The sequence below is a fragment of the Arvicanthis niloticus genome, chromosome 6 (assembly GCF_011762505.2).
Source record: "Arvicanthis niloticus isolate mArvNil1 chromosome 6, mArvNil1.pat.X, whole genome shotgun sequence".
Lineage (NCBI taxonomy): Eukaryota > Metazoa > Chordata > Mammalia > Rodentia > Muridae > Arvicanthis > Arvicanthis niloticus.
Window position 1 is genome coordinate 99,960,346 of NC_047663.1, and position 14,666 is coordinate 99,975,011.

At 46.2% G+C, this 14,666-nt stretch overlaps 1 protein-coding gene across 5 annotated transcripts in view; it reads left to right on the forward strand.

Annotated features, from left to right (window-relative positions):
• The window catches only part of Clec16a (C-type lectin domain containing 16A), a 196,981-nt gene that overhangs the window by 14,911 nt on the left and 167,404 nt on the right, over window positions 1-14,666 (forward strand). For 4 of the 5 annotated variants that reach the window (XM_034505372.2, XM_076937429.1, XM_076937428.1 and 1 more), the window contains exons 3-6: window positions 2,744-2,877; window positions 7,180-7,328; window positions 11,327-11,432; window positions 13,113-13,236. In XM_034505372.2, coding sequence (XP_034361263.1) covers window positions 2,744-2,877; window positions 7,180-7,328; window positions 11,327-11,432; window positions 13,113-13,236 — 513 coding nt within the window. Of the gene's footprint in view, window positions 1-123; window positions 270-2,743; window positions 2,878-7,179; window positions 7,329-11,326; window positions 11,433-13,112; window positions 13,237-14,666 lie in introns of those variants that run through there. The other variant, XM_076937427.1, reaches the window with a different exon arrangement.

Consider the following 14,666-nt stretch of genomic DNA (forward strand, 5'->3'; position numbering starts at 1 on the left):
GAGTTGCAAGCCAAAAAGGGAAGAACTATGGAAATGAGTTTCTCTAGAAAAGCTGAAGATGTTGTGGATAACATTCCAACTTGTACCCCGTCATCTACTTCAGGGCAAGAAGAATGTCCTGGATAGTTAGATCCTAAATGAACAGGCCCTGCCCTGAGAGAGTTGCCGAAGGCCAGCATTTAGCGTGTTTATTTTAGTTTATTTATTGCTTTGCATATGTGTATATGTGGTATTTATGCATGTTGGAACATATACGGGCATATCTTTAGGTGGGTATATATGCATGTGTGCACACATGTGCATGTTTGTGAAGATCAGAGGTTGATGTCAGGTATCTTCCTCCACCACTCCTCACTTTAGTTACTCTTGCTGAACCAGGGCTTGTTAACTCATCACAGCCCTTTCACGGGGACTGCCTAAGACCGTCGGGAAACACAGCTGCTTACATTATGGTTCATAACAGTAGCAAAGTTACAGTTATAAAGTAGCAACAAAAATAATTATGTGATCAGGAGTCACCACAACATGAGGAACCTGTATTAAAGGATCCTAGTGTTAGGAAGTGAGAACCAGTGATCTGGACTAACTGGCCATCTTGTCCTCAGGATCCATCTCTGCTTCCTGAGAGCTTGAATTACAGGCAGACTGCCATACCCACCCAGCTTTTATATGGATTCTAGGGATCTGAACTCATGCTTCTGAGGCTAGCACTTTAGCCACTGAGCCATCTCCCTAGCCCCTAGTATGTTTACGGAGGCCCAGCAACCGTGCTGAGCTTTGAAAGGACAATCTACCAAATTTGCCCCTTGGCCCACATGGAAGCCCTGTTGGTATCCCCATGTGTAGCTGGTAGACAGTGACGGAGGTCCTCATACCCAGAGTCTACCAAGCTGGAAAAATAAAAATTCTTGCCATACAAGTTAAATTTGAATCCCCAGAACCTATGTAAAAGCTATGTATGGCAACACACATTTGTAATCCCAGTGCTTGTATGGTGAGATGGGAGGCAGAAACAGGAAAATCCCTGGAAGGTGGAAGATAGGTCAGGTAGCTTGTATATACAGCAACAGTGGCACCTGTCTCAAGAAAGGTAGAAGGTGAGGGCGAACATTCAACGCTTCCTCTGACTTCCACGCACTTGACATGGTGTCTATATGTCCCATCACAGACATACACACTGTATGCACAAAGATACAAACATCTACCTTGAGAGCTTCACACTAGATTACTAAGTCACCCCAGCAGCAAAATCCAGGCACAGATGTTTGACAGCTTCCTCCATTGGTCACCCAGTGGTGTTGAGTGTGTTCATGATTTAGAAGAGCCACTGCTTTTTATAACCTGTAGCGGAGGTAGACAAAGTAGGTCAGGCGCCTGAGATGCTTTAGGTCAGTTGGAGCAGTGTGTGTGGTCAGGCAAGCTCCTGCAGTCAGAGCAAGAAAAGACTGACAGATTTTTAAGGTCATATTTTATCATTCACTTATTTTATTATTCACTTTATGGATTCAAACAAAATTTTGAAGGCAGTGAGTGTCAGGCCACTGGTCTCTATGGAGTTGAGGAGAGAGGACCACCCAGAACTGAGTCAACCAGCAGACTTAGGTGACTACAGGGACTTTTTCTTATCTGTCTGTCTTTCTATCCATCCTTTTTTCCTCTCTCCTCTCTTCCCCCCTCCCTCTCTCCTTTCTTCCCTCCCCCCCCCCTTTTCCCATGAGACTCAGGCAGAGTCACCAGGAGAGAGAGAGAGAGAGAGAGCAAAGGGCGTAGGGTTGCCCTCTGGAGGCCGGCGCCTAAGCCGCTGCGCCACGGCTCGTTCGCTTCTTTCTGTCTTTCTTTCTCTCAGACAGAGTTTCCTATATTCCAGGCTAGCTTTGAATTAACAATGTAGCTAAGAGGATGACTTTGAACTTCTTTCTGGTTTTCCTGTCTCCTCTGCCCAAGTGCTGGGATTACAGATGCATGCTTCCACACTTGCCGTATGTTCTCCTGGGCGAGCCTCTACCAACTGAGCCGTATCACAGCCTTTGACTATCCCAAACTGATCCTATTCAAATACAGTAAACAAATAAGTAGAAACAACATCTTTCTTATTTCTTACTTCCTATTTTTAACACACACACACACACACACACACACACACACACACACACACCTGGCCAATGCTCCTGGCTATGTGTCCTTCCAGCACAGGAAAGCAGATGCAGACCTGGGGACTGAAGAGTGCCTCCACCACATTGGTGTCTTCACCTTTCTTCAAGTTCTTTGCCTAGAGATCTGGAAGCTGCACACTTGACAACAGAAGTGAAAAGTTCTGCTGTTACTGAGCAGCCTCTGGCCCTGCAGGGAAGCCCAGTTCTTGTGTTTTCCTAACTTTGAATATGGGAGAACATGGGAAAGAGGTTTCATGGGAAGCTGAGGATTCAGGTTGTGTTTGTCCTGGGGAACGATGCTTGTCGTGAGCAGACTACTGTGTGGTCACTCAGCAAGAAGAGAGCATGCCCATTCTGTCAGAGTCTAGTTCAACATTTCATGGAAGTAGCACCGACCTGGTCTGCTGAGACAGGAAGAGAAAGAATCATAACACATGTGTTGTCCTTAGTTGCAGATGGGATCATGGTCACTGAGACTGTCCAGGCAGGTGTCACAATCTAGTCTTGCCACTGGTGATCTTCATAGGGCGAGCCTACACATAGGAGCTGTGATCGTATTACCCACTGACCCTTTCTTTTTCTTTCCCCAGCTTCTTCCTGGAGAAGAACATGTTTGTTTTCTTCTTGAACATTCTGCGGCAGAAATCAGGCCGTTATGTATGTGTGCAGCTGCTGCAGACCTTGAACATTCTCTTTGAGAACATCAGCCACGAGACATCACTCTGTAAGGACACTGCTTGCCATTGGCCTGTGTACTGCCCGGTGTCCGGTGGTTTCATGTGTCTGTATCCCACCCATTTTATTCTGCCCAGGCTTTACCCCAATAGGCTTAGCGGCTCGAACAGTAGAAGTGTGTTTGCCCACTATTCTGGAAGATGGGTATTCAGTTTGAAGCTGAGGTCAGGGCTGGTTCTGGTGGGGATTTCTTCTTCTTAGTTTATAGACAGCTGCTCTCTGAGTCTGTTTTCTATTACTGTAACAAATAAAAATATTTTTTTTTATTTCTTATGTGCATGGGTGTTTTGCCTGCACATATGTCTATGTTCCACATGAGTGCCTGGTGATTGCTGAGGCCAGAAGAGGGCATTGTATACCCTGGAACTGGAGTTAAAAATGGTTATGAGCCACTGTGTGGCTTTTGGGAATCAAACCCAGGTCCTCTAGAAGGGCAGCTGGTGCTCTTAACCACCAAGTTGTCTCTTCAGCTCTGAGAAACTAGGTCATTTAAAGAAATGAGCTTCATTTTGGCTTAAGATTTTGAAGGCTAAGAAATTCAAAATTAGGCATCCTTACCTTGTGAGAGCCTTCTGCTGCTTCAACTTACAGCCAAAAAGTCTGTGTTAAAGAGATTATATATTTTCTCGTGAAGCACATGGTAACCTGTTTTTTTATTTATTTTTTAATCTGTGAGCTTTACAGTGCAGGTAATCCCCCATTGCAAAGCTTCAAGTGTTTCTTTAAAAAGTTTTATTGTGTTTACCTATTATCGTGCATATATGCACGTGTGTGTGTGTGTGTGTGTGTGTGTGTATGCGCGCACACGTGCACGTGCACACACATGCATACTCATAATGTGAAGCACATGGGGAAGTGAGTAGTAACCCTAGGGGGTCACTTCTCCTTCTGTTTTGTGGGTCTCAGGCTTGGTGACAAGAACCTTTACTTTCTGAGGCATTTTGCCAGCCCACAATAACTTGCTCTTAAGGTAACTAACCAGTCGAGAGCCAGGAGAGGAAAAATTCACGGTGAGAAAGAGATTAACCCACTCATGACAGCTTCACTCCATCACCCTAATACCACTTCCTAAGCCTTACCTCCTAACATGGCCTCATTACAGGAGTAGAGATTATGACACATGAAACTTGGGGGACACATTAGACCTTAGCTACCTTCAGTTCAACCCTCAATACATCCCGTTTATTCTTCTGGGAGGCAGGGGCTAGCTACTGAGGCTCTCATTGCAACTCCAAGACAGTTTGAGTCATGGACCCAAAGTAACCAGTCCAGCAAGTCCAGAGTACAGAAGAGATTTCAACACAGGAGAATGAGCTCAGGTCCTCAGTGTGGTACTGGTATTTTCTGGGTACATTACTGGCGTCTGGAACCACTCTTAGCTGTCACAGTCTATCCAAGTAGAGGGAAGCTGCTAAGCATCCTGCAGTACCCAGGACAGACCTTCAGCAGCCCATTGCCTAGACTAGAACCGTATCCATGCTGGGACTGAGCCAGCCTGATGTCATTCTGTGCTAGCTTACTTACTCCAAATGCAGCACAGCTCAGGTCCTGCTCTTGAGGGCAAGAGAAAAATGGTGGAGCGCTGGAGCAAAGACAGGTACTGAGTTCTTGGAACAAATCAAGTTGCTGGGTGGCGACCTTTTAGCAGTGGCCACTAGGTGGTGCTGCAGCCACAGAACACTCCTTCCCCTGACCGCAGTCTGACAGATGGAGCTAATTCACATCTCTGTGTGGTTTCCCTTGTTATCAGCTTCTGTTTCACTGGATGTGGAACAAGTGTGGTTTCTGAGCTCTGAGGGGAAGATCCAGCTCTGGGGTGCAGGCTCAGGGTTCAACAGGAACTAAACATCCAAGGACGTTCTGAGGCCACTGGGACAATTCCAGAGTCTTAAGCTTCAGTATGGGGTTCCTGGAGTTTTATCTTGGTGATCGTTTTGAAATCCATCTAGAGCTAGGAATTAACAGTACATCCTTTGAAAGTCTTAGCTTCTTAGTGTAGTAACTTGAAGATGTGATGTGAATCCTTTGAGGTGGCCTCTGCTGTGCAGCTGACATGTTCATCACCTTCCAGAACCTCCTGTCTGAGAATTTCAGACCTCTAGGTCGGGGCCATTAGCTGTCATCATCAGTCACCTCACAAGGCTAAGGTCTTGTGACCTTTAGCCAGCCTCCCCACGTTCTCCACACACAGCCCCCGATGACCCTTTCTGCCCTCTGCATCTGTGTTAACTCTTTTAGATTCTCTATACAAAGGTGATCCGACGTGTATGACTGAATGGAAGTGGGAGCACTGTGGGAGCACTGTGGGAGCCTGCCCGAGAAGCCCAACAGACACACACCTCTCGCTTTCTGGACAGTTTATTAAAAACGGCTTTTCAGGCAGTTTTCTCTTTGTGGTCCAGTTTGGCCTTAGACTCTCAGTCCTCCTGCCTCAGCTTCCAAAGTGCCGGGATTAAAGGCATGTGCCACAACAGCCGGCTCTGCCTCAGCCTCTGAGTGCCACCATCACAGTTAAATGCCATTGTGTCCCGCTGCTTTTATTTTTTTAGTTTTTTCGTTTTGTTTTGTTTTAGTTGGAGAGTCATTGTAAAGCAGCAGAATGTAATCACAGAAGTGCAGTCAGGTGCCTGTAGCCTCCCACCCTACACTCAGCACCCCAGGCCCTCCTACTCACTTCTGTTGTTCCTGCATGTGACTCTTCCTGGTCTGCATTGTTATTAAATGAACCTGACTGTGGGCATCTAGGTGCTTTCCAGGTTTTCACTATTACACTATTACAGGGAGCCATTGCACAGAGGCCACTGTTGCCTGTTTGTTTGGTGACCTAAGTAACAGAGGCCCAAGAGACTGAGATTACTTACTGACTCCCAGTTTATTATAACAGAATACCACAGAATGTCAGTGATGGTGAGGTAGTAGAAAACTCCCAGCCACACAGCGGGCCCCTTTACTGATCCCTAACCCCCACAAAGCCTTGTAGAGGACTTAGAAAAGTCCCTGTGCAGAGCAGATGAACCCTGTGGCTGTCCCAGGTGTAGAATGTAGCTGCTAGCTTTTGTGCCATTTGTGGCCCAGGAGTCACTGACCTATAAATACAGGGTTTTGAGATGTCCTAATTTCCTTCTCCTATTCTCATTGTGCTTCCCCAGTTGTCCCTAGGCAGATCACAAGTGTTCTACTTATCAGAAGCACCAAAGTTTTATGTTATGGCAAATCATAGGTGGATAAGTAAGTTGGGGACAGTTAAAAATGCACTAGATAGCACAAAGAGTGGGAGGTAGTGTGGCTACGACAGCACTCAAATGCAGTGACACTCTCCCTGTTTGATTCCTCTGTGTAAGGTTCACAAGCAGGTGCACAAGTTTATAGAGATGGGGTTGGAGTGGTCCCCTGCCTTGAGAGAAGATGCTCACAGGGCAGGGGTATGAACAGGCTTTCTGAGGAACTGCAGACCTACTGGGCCATAACTGAGTGGGGCCTGCAATGCATACATCTGTATGATGTCCCTTGAAACAGACACCTGAAGCTCACATGCTTGTGTGTTAAATGTGTATGTGAAGGAACTTAAGGTTATAAACAGTTCCATTTCCACAAAGAGCAAGTTTACCTGTAGCATTTGTGACCATGACTTATTTGACTCATATGTTCAAGATTTTTAGGGCCCTACCCCACCCTTCTGGCCTCTCTTGGACCTGGCCCCAAGAGCTGCCTCAGGTATCAGAGGCGTGAGGGCAGTCTGGTTGCATTATCTTTCACCACGTTGATCATAGGGTTAGTTTAGCTGATCTTCCTGGCTAGGTTAGTGGTGTTGACACCTTGGGTGTATTTCTTTATAAGGTGTATACTCTGTTGACAACGCCAGCCTTCCCAACAGAGGTCAAGGGTGTGAGTAGTGCTGCTCCCCTTAGAACCACGCAAGGTTAACTTGGTGCTGGACACATGGTGGGGATGCAGGGAATCTTATGACAATGTCAGTAGATAGAGATTGGAGACACATGCAGCCCTTTCTGGCATTCAGGCATGATAATGTCTTTTGATGGCCATGTGGGCTAGCAGTGAACAGAAAACATGCTTGAGTCTGTCTCTGGGCTCACAAGGGAGGCCACAGGCTCCTCCCTGGAAGGGTCTGTGTGCTTGCTGATGGTCCTGCCTAGTGTGTGCTTTCTTTGATGGGTAAAGGTTAAGCTGCCCTTTGTGCTCACTAGTTGAGCTATACTCGTTACCCAGCTGCCTTTGCTGGCATTTCCTCCAGCACGAGCTCACCTGTTCCACTTTGTGTTCTCTCTCCTAGATTATTTGCTGTCTAATAACTATGTAAATTCGATCATTGTCCATAAATTTGACTTTTCCGACGAGGAGATCATGGCGTATTACATATCGTTCCTGAAAACACTTTCATTAAAGCTCAACAACCACACTGTCCATTTCTTTTACAATGAGGTGAGTGGCGACCAGCAAGTGTGTGCTGTCAGAGCTGACCCCTGGAGCTGACCCCTGACAGCCTGGAGGCCTTTGCTCTACAAAGCACTTTCCTGAGCACAGACTTTGGCATACTTTAAATATGATTTTCTGTTTTAAAAAAATGTGGTGTGCACATGTGTGCAAATGCATGTGTGCAAGCATGCAAGTATGTATATGTGTATTCTGGGTTTGTGGAGGCCAAGCAAGGGCTCTAAAATTCCTACTTGTCACTCTCTGGTTTGCTCCTTTATATCTCTTCCTGGACCAGGAGCTTGTTTGTGTCTTTCAGGTAGGCTGTCAGCCAGCAAGCCTTAGTGATCCTCTGCCTCTGCCCATCTCCATGGTGGGGTTACAGGTATTTGAGGCCATCTCAGGCTTGTTAGGTAGGACTGGGACTGGGACTCTGGTCCTCATGACTGTCTAGGAGGCATTCTCAACTGCTGAACCCCGCAAACTTTTTTTTTCTTTTTGTTTTTTGAGGCAGAGTTTTGCTGTGTAACCCCTATTGACTAGGCACTCACTCTGTAGCCCTGGCTGGCCTCAAACTCAAGGGAACCACCTGCCTCTGCTCCCTAGGGCTGAGACTAAAAGTGTGCACCACCACACCTGGCACAAGCTTTTTTCGTTTTCTTTTTTTTTTTTTTTTTTGGTTTTTTGTGTTTTGGTTTGTTTTGGTTTGTTTTGGTTTTTGTTTTTTTGAGACAGGGTTTCTCTGTGTAGCCCTGGCTGTCCTGGAACTCACTCTGTAGACCAGGATGGCCTCCAACTTAGAAATTCACCTGCCTCTGCCTCCCAGGTGCTGGGATTAAAGGCGTGAGCCACCACTGCCCGGCCTACTTTTTTCTTTAATTGAACAAATCCCCTTTCTATTTTAATGTAAACTTTAGCTTACTTGGCAGGGTGGAAAGTCCAGAGTTTACTTTGGTGAAAACAGCAGAGACTCCATTTAGGCACAGCTTTTCTGCTCCTTGCAGTGTGACAAGAGGACTTCCAGGCCTCTTTGAGCCCCCTCTTTGAGAAGGGAGGTGAAACTATATACCTGATTATGGGTTTCGGAGATTCACTAAATGAGGATAGCTTCAGAGTTGTATGAAGTGCTAAACTCACTGTCCTTGAGGGGTTAGGTCCGTCACATCCCTTACATAATTACGTAAATTAATTGCTTCTACTCTGATAGCACCAAGGAGCTTGAGGATAAGGTCAGTTTAGCTCATATACTTAAAAGTACAAATGGCAGCTGTGTTCTGCCTTGTTCATGTGCTGGCTCACTGTATCAAGGGCCCAGGATTTTTTTAACTTCCTGCTCAGTTAGCTGCAACTGTCATCTGTTCAAGGCTTGGTTCCATATGGTCATGTGACTGCTTTAGCTCCAGACATCACTCAGTCACATGTTGTCAGAATTTCTGATATCATTTCCTTTCTTGTATCCCTTTTGAGGAAGCTTTCTCAGAAAAGTCCAAGAAGTCTCCCTCAGACTTCTGCCTATGTCTCACTGACTAAAGTTGTACCACAGTCTTCTTAGTGTGTCTGGACTTCAGAGAGCTAGCTATTTTACACAGTGCCCAAGAAGCTAATGTCCTCTGGAGGCTGGAATGTAGCCAGAGGGGCTACTTCACTGTCATGGTGGTTAGGTGAAGCTGGCTGTGCATGGGAGACCACAGCTCCTTTTCAGGGGCCTTTTCCCAGGGTTGAGCAACAACCTTACAGCCAGCTTCCCTAGAGCAAGTCACCCAGCAGACCCCTTACAAGCAGTGCTGCTGTACCTGCCTCATGTCACACACACACACACACACACACACAGAGTGCTGCTGTTCCTGCCTCATGTCTCTCTCTCTGTCACACACACACACACACACACACACACACACACAGTGCTGCTGTCCCTGCCTCATGTCACACACACACACACACACACACACACACACAGAGTGCTGCTGTCCCTACCTCATGTCTCACACACACAAACACACACACACACACAGTGCTGCTGTCCATGCCTCATGTCATACACACACACACACACACACACACACACACACAGTGCTGCTGTCCATGCCTCATGTCACACGCACACACATACACACACATACACACACACACACACACACAGAGTGCTGCTGTCCCTGCCTCATGTCATACACACACACACACACCACACACAGTGCTGCTGTCCATGCCTCATGTCACACGCACACACACACACACACACACACACACACACACATACACACACATACACACACACACACACACAGAGTGCTGCTGTCCCTGCCTCATGTCATACACACACACACACACACACACACACACACACACACAGTGCTGCTGTCCATGCCTCATGTCACACGCACACACATACACACACACACACACACACACACAGAGTGCTGCTGTCCCTGCCTCATGTCATACACACACACACACACCACACACACACACACACACAGAGTGCTGCTGTCCATGCCTCATGTCACACAAACACACATACACACACACACACACACACACACACACACACACACACACAGAGTGCTGCTGTCCCTGCCTCATGTCATACACTTACTTCTAGCACACTCTTTGGTCACACAGGCATGATCTGCCTCTGTGGGCAGGTTCAGCATGAGTGTGACACAGGTGGTGAACATATTTGGGGACCACCTTGGAAGCTAGCTGTCATACAGCCAGCCACATGTCATTTGTGTGGCAGGTATCATCTGAGTAGTTGTCCCACATGCTCAAAGCCTGTTTTTGAAGTCAGACCACAATCAAATCCCAAACTTTTCTGAGTTTAGGCAAAAACCATTCATCAACTCTTGTTGCTATGGCAACAGCCTGACCCTTGATTTTCACGATTCAGTAGTCTCTCTTAGAAGGAAATGCAGCCAAGAGCCAAAAATATAAATGTACTTGAATAATTAACATGATAGGATCCTGTCCCTGGCACATAGTGGGTGCTTGATAAACATGTCCAGGGAGCAGCTTTCACCCAAGGGCTCTCCCATGTGGAAGAAAACCCAGGCCAGAGTGAGGGCTAGAGTATTCTTTGCTCAGGTGCCCTCTGAGTCATAGTGGGAGGGCAGAAGACATAGGTCTGAAAGAGCTGGACATCCTAGGAGCCTTGTGGTTTTTGTTTTGTGTGTGTTTGTCTGAGCCAGGTTAGTAGTTTCCAGTTTTTAGATTCATACTTGATTGCCAGTCCTCAAACTGGAATTTCCCTGATAATTGCCCTGCTGTTATCTTGAGTCTCCTGCTCTATTCCAGGAAGGGCTGGTCTAGAATATCTCTACCATCCTGCCTCTCCTGAGCCACTCACAGACTAGGTCCCTGAATGATATAGAAACATTGGCCACAGGAGGGTAGCAAAGTCTACTGCCAGGCCCTTTCTGCTCAGTCCTCTCTGGCTAAGGCAGTGGGTCTTGTTCTGAACCATTTAATTGGTTCTCTTTGTCCCCCTTTAACAACAGCAGGAGACTCCCAAGACCCTCTGTCTCCCTGATGCTGCTGCTCTTTTAGTGTTTCCAAATGGTATAACAGCCAAAAGATGCCAGACTTAGTCCAACTTGGTCTTTACTCAAGCAGGTCTGACATAAATAACTAGCAGTATTCTCCATGCACTGTAGGTGCCAAGGGCTGGGCTGAGCACTGGACCAGAAATGACCTCGTTTCATCCTAGAGGCCAGAAAATGTGTGCTAGTACCCCAGTTTTATAGATGAAAAAATGGGCTCAGAAATATCTCCTCACACAGCTAAACATGTAGGCCAGGTCACACACTCTGTGGACGTTCTCTCTTCCCTGGCTTCCTTACTTCCCATCATAGTGACATCTGGTTTGTTTTGCTTTGTTTTGCTTTGTTTTTTTTTTTTTTGTTTGTTTGTTTTTTGTTTTTTGTTTTATCACAGTCTGACACATTTCAGAAAGTTCTGGGAACTGGTCTGTCTTGTGGATTTGTAACTTTTGGGACTGTTTTCTGTTTTAGCATACCAATGACTTTGCCCTGTACACAGAAGCCATCAAGTTCTTCAATCATCCCGAAAGTATGGTTCGAATTGCCGTGAGAACCATCACCTTGAATGTCTACAAAGGTAAGTTTCCTTGTTACTTGGGCCTCAGGTGGCAGGCCAAGTGCTGGCTCCCAAGCTCATGAGCACAGTTCCCAAGTTACTGGAGAGCTTGCCTAACATGAGCCATGGCTGCTTGTCTGACAAAGGCTTGCAGGCATAGCACTGTTCCTTGTGGGAATCTTTGTGCTGTATGCGTTAGGATTGCTGCCTGCTGCTGCCCATGTTAGTCCTATCCAAGAAGTCTGTGAGGGGTTTGGAGTGGCCATAAGCTAATTAGATAAAGCAAAACTGTCCTGAAAATTTTAGTTTAATTTTTGTGTTTTGGCTTATAAAACACACTGTTATTTGTTTTATATTTTATCTTTAAATATGCATGAGAACATTTCACATCATAAACAGCAGGTGGCAGTACTGTATTTCCAGCTAGCCATCAAGGCCAGTGTTAACAGATGCCTTCCTTCCTCCTCTCAGATGTACTTAATGCTCCATACTGTGTCCAGTAGAGAGTCTTTCCACAAGGCCTGCCTGTGCTGGCATGCAGGCTGCCTGCTGCAGGGTTTAGAAACTGGAACTGGCACTCTTAAGACAATTCCTAAAGGCTGGTTAATTTCCTTGTGGTAACCATGGCGATGCTGGGCCTCTAGTTTCTTGGCCATTTAAGGGCTTTGGCTTTCATGAGTCAAGGTGGTATTTCTTGAGATGTAATACCAGTTGAAGGCCAGGGAAGGTTGCCTTAAATTTAATTTAAGAACTTTTCTCAGAACCTAATTGAGTACAGCCAGAGGTCACAAACTGAGAGTCTGTAGACACAAACCAGCCCTCAAACACATTTTAGTTGGCTCAGATAGTCTTGGAAAAAAATATACAGAACAGCGAGGAAATAATATATATATATATATATATATATATATATATATATGCTTTTAAATTTAAAAATTTGGAGATTTTTACACAGTGTGCATTTCTGACTTGAAGATGTCCATTTGGGTGTTCTGGGTCCATACCCCCATGGGGAATTAAGTGGTCAAAGGCTGAGAAGCAACTGCTCCTTCCTGGGCTCCAACTCCCTAATCTGCTCTCCCAGCCTTCAGACTTGGTTCACTGTGCAGCCATTGGTCTGGCAGACTTCTGAGTTTGCGGCCTTGGTCATGCACAGTTGGTTCCACTGCCCTGTGCTTTGTTTTCTCTTGCTCTCTCTAACTGTGTCTTTTGGTTTAGATGCCTCCTGCCTAGGCTCTGTCCCTCTGGGCCGCTGTCTCACCTTCCCAGTTCCTAACCCTGTTAACTGTTGTCTGTTTTTGCCTTTCCTCCAATGCCGATTCCTGTTCCTTATTCCAGTGTCATGTAAGTTATTAACCTCTGCTTTTCCTCTTTCTGAGCTTGCCTTACAAGTAGTCACAGGAGACTTTGTTTGAGAGGGCTGCATTCTCAGTGTAGTCAGGTCTTGCCTCTCCAGTGCACTGAATGTCCCTCCCTCAGTTATAACAGTAACAACTAAGTGTTAGTTGAGAAAATAGCACCAGCACAGCTTTGTGTGATAACTAAGATAAATATTTCCAAATATTTTCAGGAAAGACAGAGTCTCAGATGGTAGCAAGGTTTTTCATAGTGGTTTTTGGTTTGTTTGGGTGTTTTGTTTTTTAAAACTGTCCTTGAGTTATTTTGGTGGCTTACTGTCTCTTCTTTTGTGCATCCTCTCAGTGGATAACCAGGCCATGCTGCACTACATCCGAGACAAAACCGCTGTCCCGTACTTCTCCAATTTGGTCTGGTTCATTGGGAGCCATGTGATCGAGCTTGACAACTGTGTGCAGACGGACGAGGAGTAAGTAATGTTCCAGTTGTCTCATTAGAGAACAGGGTGCTGAGGATGTGTTTCCACCAAGGAAAAGTAGAGAGAAGAGCAGCACTTGTGTCTACACAGGCAGTCAGTACTCCAGGCTGCTGCTGGTTCTACTTGCCTGTTGGGGACGGTGGGAAGTTGGAATTTCCCATGTGCCTCCCTCCATATGGGCACTGGGGCAGCACTGCCCTAGCTGAGCCTGTTAGGCTAACAGTCAGAAAATGAGGGTGTTCGAATCACCAAAATGGAGAGCTGGGTGCATGGTTCACTTGCTAAAACACTTGCCTCACAGACCTGAGGACGTGAGTTCCATCCCTGGAAGCACAGGGTCCAGTGACAGAAAAGGCAAGTCCCTGGAGCTTTTTGGCCAGCTAGCCTACTTGGTGAGTTCCATACCAATGAGATACCCTATCTTTCATAAGAGGTAGATAGCACACACAAACACCACACACAAACACATGCACAGTACCCTCTTTCCACACAGAACACAAAATGGTCAAAATGGGGTCTGTCCATGCAGTGGAATAGTACTTAGCCGTGACTGGTCGGAAGTGCTGACACATGCTCTGATGTGGAAAAGCCTCTAAAACATCACCTGACTGAAAGGAGCAGACAGGGCTTTTGATGAACAAGATTAAAAATATTACAAAACAGATGTGATGAACATACATGGGGCCTCATAGAGAGTACTTACTGAGGCCTTAAGTTCAACTGCTAGCACTCCAAGAAAAAAAAGTGTAAGAAACCCATTAAGTCATGTACATGAAATGAGTGAGTTTTATTTATCATTGAATCGTATCTTAAGAAAAACTTCAAAACATGGTTTTTATGTAACGGGAGATATTTAGAAAATGCCGCCGCGCGGGCCAGCTGCCTAATTGGCAGAGCAGTTCTGCTTAGCTCTGGCCGCCATGTTTCACACTAGAAGTGACCAGAAGCCATGTGCGCCACAGCTAGAAGCAGCCAGAGGCCAAGTGTGCCACAACTAGGCCCACAAGACACCAGTGTGGGGGGTGGTCCTGCCAATCCACCATGCTACATCCACAAAGCTCAGCTGAACCCCAGACAGTATCTGCCATCCTTGCAGTACCAGGTAAAATGAAGACTCTTAATGCTTAAAGATTATCCAATGGATTTATATATTTGGAAACGCTCAAATAACAAGATGCCCACAAAATTAGAATTGTTACCCAATATTTAACCTTTTGATAGAAGTTGCTACCCAGGACTGCTTTCGACCCATCCATTCTCCTCCATGGTCCATAGCCTCCTGTCTCTTTATCCTCCCCTTCCTCTTTCTCTCTCCTCCCCTTCCTCTCTTTCTCTCCTCCCCTTCCTCTCTTCTCGAAGCTCCACCTCCTCTTCTACTGCCTAATCACGGAGCTCCGCTGCAAATACAATGTAGCAGAATA